The following is a 12,551-nucleotide window of genomic DNA, read 5'->3' on the forward strand; positions in this document are numbered from 1 at the left end:
GGAGCAGTATCAGTGTCTGCAGAGGAGATCACACTGGAGACGTATCAGTGTCTGTAGAGGAGATCACACTGGAGATGTATCAGTGTCTGCAGAGGGGGGAGGAGATCACACTGGAGCAGTATCAGTGTCTGCAGAGGAGAGAGGAGATCACACTGGAGCGGTATCAGTGTCTGAGGAGAGAGGAGATCACACTGGAGCGGTATCAGTGTCTGCAGAGGGGGGAGGAGATCACACTGGAGCGGTATCAGTGTCTGCAGAGGAGATCACACTGGAGCAGTATCAGTGTCTGCAGAGGGGGGAGGAGATCACACTGGAGCGGTATCAGTGTCTGCAGAGGGGGGAGAAGATCACACTGGAGCGGTATCATTGTCTGCAGAGGAGAGAGGAGATCACACTGGAGCGGTATCAGTGTCTGAGGAGAGAGGAGATCACACTGGAGCGGTATCAGTGTCTGCAGAGGAGATCACACTGGAGCAGTATTAGTGTCTGCAGAGGAGAGAGGAGATCACACTGGAGCGGTATCAGTGTCTGAGGAGAGAGGAGATCACACTGGAGATGTATCAGTGTCTGCAGAGGAGATCACACTGGAGCAGTATTAGTGTCTGCTCGTATTACCATGTTAGAAGTCATCTCTTTTCGTTATGTAATGCCCGTCACTACAGAAAGGTCACTTGTGTGCTGTCGTCTCCCCCTTATCTATGGGGAAGTTGGTATAAGTCATCTTTATAAAATGTAATGTAATGTAATGCTATGTATTTCCCTGTTGCTGTAAAATGTGCATGTACAGGCCTGCTAGGGGTGTCATTCCAGCTCTTAGTCACTAGAGGGAGTTAGGGAGCCCTAGGTTATATAAGGCCCAGTCAGGGAAGGAAAAGGCAGTCTGTAGTCTAGTCTAACCAGAGTGAGAACCAAGTTGGGGATTAGACAATGTCAGAGTCAAGTCCAGGCCGGAAGCCTGCAGACCAGGAGAGGGTATTGCAGTCCCTGTAACCGGGTTCCAGATCCAAGGAGAAGGTTCCCCTCCTGAGTTTATATATGCAGAAGCAGGAACACCACAGTTAACCAGCCTGAGGAAACTGAGAGAGACAGAGGCAAGCTCAGAAAAGCAAGAGGTACTAAAGACAACAGAGGAGGTACTTGATAATTATAAAACCAAGGATATATGCCAGAGCTAGGGCATCGGGCCTTGGAGAAGAGTTTCTATGTTCCAGGATCAGTCAGGAATAGAGTGCAAGCCGCCTGTACTGCAAGTCCTGTGTTTAACACTCTGAAGTCACCTTGCTATATATATTGCCTGCATCAAATGTACTGCAACCAACTGTCTGCAAAGGAACTGCGCTTCCATCTATGTCCATGTATGATGACTACTAAAGTTTGAGTTCTGTTTTAACATCACGTGGTTCCTCAGTTATTCCTGCTATCAGCAAACGGCGTGCCACCGTTTAATTGGCACTGGCGTCACGAACATTACTTATCATCACCTGCCCTTGCAGAGTCAGCCGTCTCAGGTTAGTGTCACAATTGCACTACAACACCCAGGAACATTTCTACACCTAACTTGAGTACGCTGCACCTCCACATACTGACAGACTATGAAAGACTTCACAAAGAGCAGAGAAGATGATGGCTTGACTCATCTTATTACTTCTGACTCATGTTATTCTTCATGTAGAAAACAGAATTTGTCATCTTCCCCCATGTCACTCAGCCGCCCTACCAGACCTGCACAATGCTTTCTGACAGGTCCAATGCCTGGCGAAAACACACACACACCCTCACCTCCACCTGAGGTTTCCAACTCAAGGACATCTCTCGTATTTGCTCTTTCCTCAGCCCAGAGTCAACTACAATGGTTGTGCATGCCCTCGTCATCTCCCGCCTGGACTACTGCAACATTCTCCCCTGTGGCCTCCTATCTTGAACCAATTCAATCTATCCTCAACTACACTGCCCGGTTGCTCCATCTCTCCTATTGCTCAGCGAATGCAGTTTAAAATACTAACCACCTATAAAGTTGTCCACAACTTGTCTTTTTACATCTCTGACCTGCTTTACCAATACATCCCCACATGTAATCTCCAATCCTCACAAGACCTTTGTCTATGTTCTCCTCTCGTCTGTTCTTCACATAGTCTACAAGATTTCTCTTGTGCATCTCCTACACTCTGGAACTCACCACCCCAGCACATCAGACTCTCAACATCCAAACCTTCAAAAGTAACCTGAAAACCCGCTCTTCAGGAAAGTCTACCACCTGCAATACGCATGCTGCCACCACACACAGCCAGATGGGGCTGCTTTTACCCTCACCTACTGTGTCCTTCCCTTGTAGATTGTAATCCCTCAGGGGCAGGTTCCTCTGTACCAGTCTGTTACTATGTTCCATGTCATTGTATTTATGTTGTTTTATATCATGTATGTATACCCCTTTCAGATATACAGCACCATGGAATTGCGCCTTCAAATAAATAATAATACAGGAGTGAAGGATGAGTCTGAAAACCAACCGTTGGGGGGACTGTTTCCACTGCCTTTTTCTTCCCCATCGTCATCTCCATCATCTTCATCTTCTTCCTTCTTAATACCTTGGTGCTGCCTCTCTAGTCCTCTCCTGCGATGCGCTAGAAGGTGGCGTTTGAGGTTACGGCTCTGGTTGCAGCGGTAAGTGCATAAATTGCAGATGAACGGTTTCTCCTGGGTATGGACCCGCTGATGCCTCTTAAGGTTTCCTGGACTGCTGCAGGAGAAGCTGCAGTGATCACAGCGGAAGGGCTTCTCTCCCGTGTGGGTGCGTAGATGGCGCTTTAGGTTAACTAACTGTGCAGACGCATAAAGGCAATGAGGGCACCGGAAAGGCTTCTCTCCATTGTGAGTCTTCATATGACGCTTAAGGTGGCTGGAGTAATGGGTGGAGAAGGGGCACAGACGGCAGGGATAGAGCATCCTATCCTTCTGTGCCTCTGTGTTCAGGGATGGATGACTGATTTGGAGATGTGCTGGACTTTCAGCCACAGAAGAGGATGACAAGCAGGGCAAACACTGGTGTGCAAGAAACATACAGCGGCTATGGGGGTCACACTGTTCACAAGGAGAGGATGTAGACATTATTGCTGCCTCCTCGGGATCACTGTCGGCACTAAGAGGCTGGTACCCCGAGTATTCATCTTCACTCAAGGAGTAACAGGTTATGTCCATCTTGCCAACAACATTGTCTGCAGAGATAAGAAAAGAAAGAGTGTTGACAGACATACACGGGACACAGAGCATCACGCATGGGAACATCAAACATTATCTTAGGTCATCTTAATCCTGCTACTGAAAACATTTAACCCCCCCCCCCACATGCCGCTCAGCCTGCCTTCTACGGATTCCTCAGCCTCTTATACATGTCTGTACTGATCTGCATTACTGTAGGCGAGGCTTCTCCTGACCCATGTCTATGATCTGCGCTCCTGTCTGGAGGCTTCTCCTGAGCCGTGTCTATGATCTGCGCTCCTGTCTGAGAGGCTTCTCCTGAGCCGTGTCTATGATCTGCGCTCCTGTCTGGAGGCTACATCAGCCCATGCGTCTCAGTGAGCTGTTAGGAGAGGGGCTCCATATCTTGATTCCCCTTTCCCTTCATAGCTAAATCGCCCACTTAGATCCATATCTGGATTGTGGTGTTTCTTGTCTCTGTGCAGAGCGCACCTTTGACATTGTTGTCAGTGCACCCAGCACAGGTTCAGCCCAAGCTCCCATGTTTCCCCTGATGACCTTGTTACTCATCCCTCCCCAGCGAAACATGCATGTAGGGACTAGGTAAGCAAGGGCTGGTTCCTGTAGGTGACTGGTGGCGGGTAACCGTCATCCGGTCACATAGGCGAGTGTAGGGCTCAAGGGCTATTCTAGGGCCAGCCAGTTCTACAAACCTCCCTGCGTTACGTAATTGCCGTCAACAACGGTGTGAAAATCTATCAACACCGGCCAGTCAATTGCTGATCCTGGAGTACCCCATCTGAGCGGTAGGACCAACCGGTTATTATCCTGGTGCCGCCGAGCATCTTACATTATTGTATATTTGGTTCTGGCACTATCTACATCTGTTTGGTAAACCGCCGTGGTGCTCCGCTTGTGTATATTTATATAAATTGTCTATATCTCATATCTTGGGACCTATTTTTCTAAATATCTTAATTAAACGTTAAGTTTTATTCTGACCACTTACCATATAATTCTTCTGTTTGACTCAGGTGGTCACCCTTAGTATCTAAATTGTCAGTTTGTTCTCCTGAACCATGTCTATGATCTGCGCTCCTGTCTGCGAGGCTTCTCCTGAGCCATGTCTATGATCTGCGCTCCTGTCTGCAAGGCTTCTCCTGAGCTATGTCTATGATCTGCGCTCCTGTCTGCAAGGCTTCTCCTGACCCATGTCTATGATCTGCGCTCCTGTCTGCAAGGCTTCTCCTGAACCATGTCTATGATCTGCGCTCCTGTCTGCAAGGCTTCTCCTGACCCATGTCTATGATCTGCGCTCCTGTCTGCAAGGCTTCTCCTGACCCATGTCTATGATCTGCATTTCTGTCTGCGAGGCTTCTCCTGAGCCATGTCTATGATCTGCGCTCCTGTCTGCGAGGCTTCTGAGCCGTGTATATGATCTGCGCTCCTGTCTGCGAGGCTTCTCCTGAGCCTTGTCTGGAGGCTTCTGAGCCATGTCTCTGATCTGCGCTCCTGTCTGCGAGGCTTCTCCTGAGCAGTGTCTATGATTTGCGCTCCTGTCTGCGAGGTTTCTCCTGAGCCATGTCTATGATCTGCACTCCTGTCTGCGAGGCTTCTCCTGAACCATGTCTATGATCTGCGCTCCTGTCTGCAAGGCTTCTCCTGAGCCATGTCTATGATCTGCGCTCCTGTCTGCAAGGCTTCTCCTGAGCAGTGTCTATGATCTGCATTCCTGTCTGCAAGGCTTCTCCTGAGCAGTGTCTATGATCTGCGCTCCTGTCTGGAAAGCTTCTTCTGGCTGTGTCTATGATCTGCGCTCCTGTCTCGAGGCTTCTCCTGAGCCTTGTCTATGATCTGCGCTCCTGTCTGTAAGGCTTCCTCTGGCTGTGTCTATGATCTGCGCTCCTGTCTGTAAGGCTTCCTCTGGCTGTGTCTATGATCTGCGCTCCGGTCTAGAGGCTTCTCCTGGCTGTCTATGATCTGCACGGCTTCTTCTGGCTGTCTATGATCTGCGCTCCTGTCTGGAGGCATCTCCTGTGCCATGTCTAAGATCTGCGCTCCTGTCTGCGAGGCTTCTCCTGAGCCATGTCTATGATCTGCGCTCCTGTCTGCAAGGCTTCTCCTGAGCAGTGTCTATGATCTGCATTCCTGTCTGCAAGGCTTCTCCTGAGCAGTGTCTATGATCTGCGCTCCTGTCTGGAAAGCTTCTTCTGGCTGTGTCTATGATCTGCGCTCCTGTCTCGAGGCTTCTCCTGAGCCATGTCTATGATCTGCGCTCCTGTCTGTAAGGCTTCCTCTGGCTGTGTCTATGATCTGCGCTCCGGTCTAGAGGCTTCTCCTGGCTGTCTATGATCTGCACGGCTTCTTCTGGCTGTCTATGATCTGCGCTCCTGTCTGGAGGCATCTCCTGTGCCATGTCTATGATCTGCGCTCCTGTCTGCGAGGCTTCTCCTGAGCCATGTCTATGATCTGCGCTCCTGTCTGCAAGGCTTCTCCTGAGCTATGTCTATGATCTGCGCTCCTGTCTGCAAGGCTTCTCCTGACCCATGTCTATGATCTGCGCTCCTGTCTGGAGGCATCTCCTGACCCATGTCTATGATCTGCATTTCTGTCTGCGAGGCTTCTCCTGAGCCATGTCTATGATCTGCGCTCCTGTCTGCGAGGCTTCTGAGCCGTGTATATGATCTGCGCTCCTGTCTGCGAGGCTTCTCCTGAGCCTTGTCTGGAGGCTTCTGAGCCATGTCTCTGATCTGCGCTCCTATCTGCAAGGCTTCTCCTGAGCAGTATCTATGATCTGCGCTCCTGTCTGCGAGGCTTCTCCTGAGCAGTGTCTATGATTTGCGCTCCTGTCTGCGAGGCTTCTCCTGAGCCATGTCTATGATCTGCACTCCTGTCTGTGAGGCTTCTCCTGAACCATGTCTATGATCTGCGCTCCTGTCTGTAAGGCTTCTCCTGAGCCATGTCTATGATCTGCGCTCCTGTCTGCAAGGCTTCTCCTGAGCAGTGTCTATGATCTGCATTCCTGTCTGCAAGGCTTCTCCTGAGCAGTGTCTATGATCTGCGCTCCTGTCTGGAAAGCTTCTTCTGGCTGTGTCTATGATCTGCGCTCCTGTCTCGAGGCTTCTCCTGAGCCATGTCTATGATCTGCGCTCCTGTCTGTAAGGCTTCCTCTGGCTGTGTCTATGATCTGCGCTCCGGTCTAGAGGCTTCTCCTGGCTGTCTATGATCTGCGCGGCTTCTTCTGGCTGTCTATGATCTGCGCTCCTGTCTGGAGGCATCTCCTGAGCCGTGTCTATGATCTGCGCTCCTGTCTGAAGGCTTCTCCTGAGCCATGTCTATGATCTACGCTCCTGTCTGTAAGGCTTCTTCTGGCTGTCTATGATCTGCACTCCTGTCTGTAAGGCTTCTCCTGAGCCATATCTATGATCTGCGCTCCTGTCTAAGAGGCTTCTCCTGAGCCTTGTCTATGATCTGCGCTCCTGTCTGAGAGGCTTCTCCTGAGCCGTGTCTATGATCTGCGCTCCTGTCTGCAAGGCTTCTCCTGAGCCATGTCTATGATCTGCACTCCTGTCTGTAAGGCTTCTTCTGGCTGTGTCTATGATCTGCACTCCTGTCTGTAAGGCTTCTCCTGAGCCATGTCTATCATCTGCGCTCCTGTCTGTAAGGCTTCTCCTGAGCAGTGTCTATGATCTGCACTCCTGTCTGCGAGGCTTCTCCTGAGCCTTGTCTATGATCTGCGCTCCTGTCTGGAGGCTTCTCCTGAGCCATGTCTATGATCTGCGCTCCTGTCTGGATGCTTCTCCTGAGCCATGTCTATGATCTGCACTCCTGTCTGTAAGGCTTCTTCTGGCTGTGTCTATGATCTGCGCTCCTGTCTGCGAGGCTTCTCCTGAGCCATGTCTATGATCTGCGCTCCTGTCTGTAAGGCTTCTTCTGGCTGTGTCTATGATCTGCGCTCCTGTCTGCGAGGCTTCTCCTGAGCCGTGTCTATGATCTGCACTCCTGTCTGCAAGGTTTCCTCTGGCTGTCTATGATCTGCGCTCCTGTCTGGAGGATTCTCCTGAGCCATGTCTATGATCTGTACTCCTGTCTGTAAGGCTTCCTCTGGCTGTCTATGATCTGCGCTCCTGTCTGGAGGCTTCTCCTGAGCCATGTCTATGATCTACACTCCTGTCTGTAAGGCTTCTTCTGGCTGTCTATGATCTGCACTCCTGTCTGTAAGGCTTCTCCTGAGCCTTGTCTATGATCTGCGCTCCTGTCTGAGAGGCTTCTCCTGAGCCGTGTCTATGATCTGCGCTCCTGTCTGCAAGGCTTCTCCTGAGCCATGTCTATGATCTGCGCTCCTGTCTGAGAGGCTTCTCCTGAGCTATGTCTATGATCTGCGCTCCTGTCTGAGAGGCTTCTCCTGAGCTATGTCTATGATCTGCGCTCCTGTCTGCGAGGCTTCTCCTGAGCCTTGTCTATGATCTGCACTCCTGTCTGTAAGGCTTCTTCTGGCTGTCTATGATCTGCGCTCCTGTCTGTAAGGCTTCTTCTGGCTGTCTATCATCTGCGCTCCTGTCTGGAGGCTTTTCCTGAGCCGTGTCTATGATCTGCGCTCCTGTCTGGAAAGCTTCTTCTGGCTGTGTCTATGATCTGCGCTCCTGTCTGGAGGCTTTTCCTGAGCCGTGTCTATGATCTGCGCTCCTGTCTGGAAAGCTTCTTCTGGCTGTGTCTATGATCTGCACTCCTGTCTGTAAGGCTTCTCCTGAGCCATGTCTATGATCTGCGCTCCTGTCTGTAAGGCTTCTCCTGAGCAGTGTCTATGATCTGCACTCCTGTCTGCGAGGCTTCTCCTGAGCCTTGTCTATGATCTGCGCTCCTGTCTGGAGGCTTCTCCTGAGCCATGTCTATGATCTGTGCTCCTGTCTGGATGCTTCTCCTGAGCCATGTCTATGATCTGCACTCCTGTCTGTAAGGCTTCTTCTGGCTGTGTCTATGATCTGCGCTCCTGTCTGCGAGGCTTCTCCTGAGCCATGTCTATGATCTGCGCTCCTGTCTGTAAGGCTTCTTCTGGCTGTGTCTATGATCTGCGCTCCTGTCTGCGAGGCTTCTCCTGAGCCGTGTCTATGATCTGCACTCCTGTCTGCAAGGTTTCCTCTGGCTGTCTATGATCTGCGCTCCTGTCTGGAGGATTCTCCTGAGCCATGTCTATGATCTGTCCTCCTGTCTGTAAGGCTTCCTCTGGCTGTCTATGATCTGCGCTCCTGTCTGGAGGCTTCTCCTGAGCCATGTCTATGATCTACACTCCTGTCTGTAAGGCTTCTTCTGGCTGTCTATGATCTGCACTCCTGTCTGTAAGGCTTCTCCTGAGCCTTGTCTATGATCTGCGCTCCTGTCTGTAAGGCTTCTTCTGGCTGTGTCTATGATCTGCGCTCCTGTCTGCGAGGCTTCTCCTGAGCCGTGTCTATGATCTGCACTCCTGTCTGCAAGGTTTCCTCTGGCTGTCTATGATCTGCGCTCCTGTCTGGAGGATTCTCCTGAGCCATGTCTATGATCTGTACTCCTGTCTGTAAGGCGTCCTCTGGCTGTCTATGATCTGCGCTCCTGTCTGGAGGCTTCTCCTGAGCCATGTCTATGATCTACACTCCTGTCTGTAAGGCTTCTTCTGGCTGTCTATGATCTGCACTCCTGTCTGTAAGGCTTCTCCTGAGCCTTGTCTATGATCTGCGCTCCTGTCTGAGAGGCTTCTCCTGAGCCGTGTCTATGATCTGCGCTCCTGTCTGCAAGGCTTCTCCTGAGCCATGTCTATGATCTGCGCTCCTGTCTGCAAGGCTTCTCCTGAGCAGTGTCTATAATCTGCATTCCTGTCTGCAAGGCTTCTCCTGAGCAGTGTCTATGATCTGCGCTCCTGTCTGGAAAGCTTCTTCTGGCTGTGTCTATGATCTGCGCTCCTGTCTCGAGGCTTCTCCTGAGCCATGTCTATGATCTGCGCTCCTGTCTGTAAGGCTTCCTCTGGCTGTGTCTATGATCTGCGCTCCGGTCTAGAGGCTTCTCCTGGCTGTCTATGATCTGCGCGGCTTCTTCTGGCTGTCTATGATCTGCGCTCCTGTCTAGAGGCATCTCCTGAGCCATGTCTATGATCTGCACTCCTGTCTGTAAGGCTTCTTCTGGCTGTGTCTATGATCTGCGCTCCTGTCTGCGAGGCTTCTCCTGAGCCGTGTCTATGATCTGCGCTCCTGTCTGAAGGCTTCTCCTGAGCCATGTCTATGATCTACGCTCCTGTCTGTAAGGCTTCTTCTGGCTGTCTATGATCTGCACTCCTGTCTGTAAGGCTTCTCCTGAGCCATATCTATGATCTGCGCTCCTGTCTAAGAGGCTTCTCCTGAGCCTTGTCTATGATCTGCGCTCCTGTCTGAGAGGCTTCTCCTGAGCCGTGTCTATGATCTGCGCTCCTGTCTGCAAGGCTTCTCCTGAGCCATGTCTATGATCTGCACTCCTGTCTGTAAGGCTTCTTCTGGCTGTGTCTATGATCTGCACTCCTGTCTGTAAGGCTTCTCCTGAGCCATGTCTATGATCTGCGCTCCTGTCTGTAAGGCTTCTCCTGAGCCATGTCTATGATCTGCACTCCTGTCTGTAAGGCTTCTTCTGGCTGTGTCTATGATCTGCGCTCCTGTCTGCGAGGCTTCTCCTGAGCCATGTCTATGATCTGCGCTCCTGTCTGTAAGGCTTCTTCTGGCTGTGTCTATGATCTGCGCTCCTGTCTGCGAGGCTTCTCCTGAGCCGTGTCTATGATCTGCACTCCTGTCTGCAAGGTTTCCTCTGGCTGTCTATGATCTGCGCTCCTGTCTGGAGGATTCTCCTGAGCCATGTCTATGATCTGTACTCCTGTCTGTAAGGCTTCCTCTGGCTGTCTATGATCTGCGCTCCTGTCTGGAGGCTTCTCCTGAGCCATGTCTATGATCTACACTCCTGTCTGTAAGGCTTCTTCTGGCTGTCTAAGATCTGCACTCCTGTCTGTAAGGCTTCTCCTGAGCCTTGTCTATGATCTGCGCTCCTGTCTGAGAGGCTTCTCCTGAGCCGTGTCTATGATCTGCGCTCCTGTCTGCAAGGCTTCTCCTGAGCCATGTCTATGATCTGCGCTCCTGTCTGAGAGGCTTCTCCTGAGCTATGTCTATGATCTGCGCTCCTGTCTGAGAGGCTTCTCCTGAGCTATGTCTATGATCTGCGCTCCTGTCTGCGAGGCTTCTCCTGAGCCGTGTCTATGATCTGCGCTCCTGTCTGAAGGCTTCTCCTGAGCCATGTCTATGATCTACGCTCCTGTCTGTAAGGCTTCTTCTGGCTGTCTATGATCTGCACTCCTGTCTGTAAGGCTTCTCCTGAGCCATATCTATGATCTGCGCTCCTGTCTAAGAGGCTTCTCCTGAGCCTTGTCTATGATCTGCGCTCCTGTCTGAGAGGCTTCTCCTGAGCCGTGTCTATGATCTGCGCTCCTGTCTAAGAGGCTTCTCCTGAGCCTTGTCTATGATCTGCACTCCTGTCTGTAAGGCTTCTTCTGGCTGTGTCTATGATCTGCACTCCTGTCTGTAAGGCTTCTCCTGAGCCATGTCTATGATCTGCGCTCCTGTCTGTAAGGCTTCTCCTGAGCCATGTCTATGATCTGCACTCCTGTCTGTAAGGCTTCTCCTGGGCCAGGTCTATGATCTGCACTCCTGTCTGTAAGGCTTCTTCTGGCTGTGTCTATGATCTGCGCTCCTGTCTGCGAGGCTTCTCCTGAGCCATGTCTATGATCTGCGCTCCTGTCTGTAAGGCTTCTTCTGGCTGTGTCTATGATCTGCGCTCCTGTCTGCGAGGCTTCTCCTGAGCCGTGTCTATGATCTGCACTCCTGTCTGCAAGGTTTCCTCTGGCTGTCTATGATCTGCGCTCCTGTCTGGAGGATTCTCCTGAGCCATGTCTATGATCTGTACTCCTGTCTGTAAGGCTTCTTCTGGCTGTCTATGATCTGCACTCCTGTCTGTAAGGCTTCTCCTGAGCCTTGTCTATGATCTGCGCTCCTGTCTGAGAGGCTTCTCCTGAGCCGTGTCTATGATCTGCGCTCCTGTCTGCAAGGCTTCTCCTGAGCCATGTCTATGATCTGCGCTCCTGTCTGAGAGGCTTCTCCTGAGCTATGTCTATGATCTGCGCTCCTGTCTGAGAGGCTTCTCCTGAGCTATGTCTATGATCTGCGCTCCTGTCTGCGAGGCTTCTCCTGAGCCTTGTCTATGATCTGCACTCCTGTCTGTAAGGCTTCTTCTGGCTGTCTATGATCTGCGCTCCTGTCTGTAAGGCTTCTTCTGGCTGTCTATCATCTGCGCTCCTGTCTGGAGGCTTTTCCTGAGCCGTGTCTATGATCTGCGCTCCTGTCTGGAAAGCTTCTTCTGGCTGTGTCTATGATCTGCGCTCCTGTCTGGAGGCTTTTCCTGAGCCGTGTCTATGATCTGCGCTCCTGTCTGGAAAGCTTCTTCTGGCTGTGTCTATGATCTGCACTCCTGTCTGTAAGGCTTCTCCTGAGCCATGTCTATGATCTGCGCTCCTGTCTGTAAGGCTTCTCCTGAGCAGTGTCTATGATCTGCACTCCTGTCTGCGAGGCTTCTCCTGAGCCTTGTCTATGATCTGCGCTCCTGTCTGGAGGCTTCTCCTGAGCCATGTCTATGATCTGTGCTCCTGTCTGGATGCTTCTCCTGAGCCATGTCTATGATCTGCACTCCTGTCTGTAAGGCTTCTTCTGGCTGTGTCTATGATCTGCGCTCCTGTCTGCGAGGCTTCTCCTGAGCCATGTCTATGATCTGCGCTCCTGTCTGTAAGGCTTCTTCTGGCTGTGTCTATGATCTGCGCTCCTGTCTGCGAGGCTTCTCCTGAGCCGTGTCTATGATCTGCACTCCTGTCTGCAAGGTTTCCTCTGGCTGTCTATGATCTGCGCTCCTGTCTGGAGGATTCTCCTGAGCCATGTCTATGATCTGTACTCCTGTCTGTAAGGCTTCTCCTGAGCCATGTCTATGATCTGCGCTCCTGTCTGGAGGCTTCTCCTGAGCCATGTCTATGATCTACACTCCTGTCTGTAAGGCTTCTTCTGGCTGTCTATGATCTGCACTCCTGTCTGTAAGGCTTCTCCTGAGCCTTGTCTATGATCTGCGCTCCTGTCTGTAAGGCTTCTTCTGGCTGTGTCTATGATCTGCGCTCCTGTCTGCGAGGCTTCTCCTGAGCCGTGTCTATGATCTGCACTCCTGTCTGCAAGGTTTCCTCTGGCTGTCTATGATCTGCGCTCCTGTCTGGAGGATTCTCCTGAGCCATGTCTATGATCTGTACTCCTGTCTGTAAGGCTTCCTCTGGCTGTCTA

General features: G+C 51.4%; 1 protein-coding gene across 3 annotated transcripts in view; it reads right to left on the minus strand.

Annotated features, from left to right (window-relative positions):
* Nucleotides 1-12,551, minus strand: part of ZNF513 (zinc finger protein 513) — a 72,260-nt gene that overhangs the window by 28,353 nt on the left and 31,356 nt on the right. For all 3 annotated transcript variants that reach the window (XM_040426860.1, XM_040426859.1, XM_040426861.1), the window contains one exon: nucleotides 2,508-3,212. In XM_040426860.1, the coding sequence (XP_040282794.1) occupies nucleotides 2,508-3,212 (705 nt within the window). The remainder of the gene's footprint in view (nucleotides 1-2,507; nucleotides 3,213-12,551) is intronic.

This window comes from Bufo bufo, chromosome 4, assembly GCF_905171765.1.
Source record: "Bufo bufo chromosome 4, aBufBuf1.1, whole genome shotgun sequence".
Classification (NCBI taxonomy): Eukaryota; Metazoa; Chordata; class Amphibia; order Anura; family Bufonidae; genus Bufo; species Bufo bufo.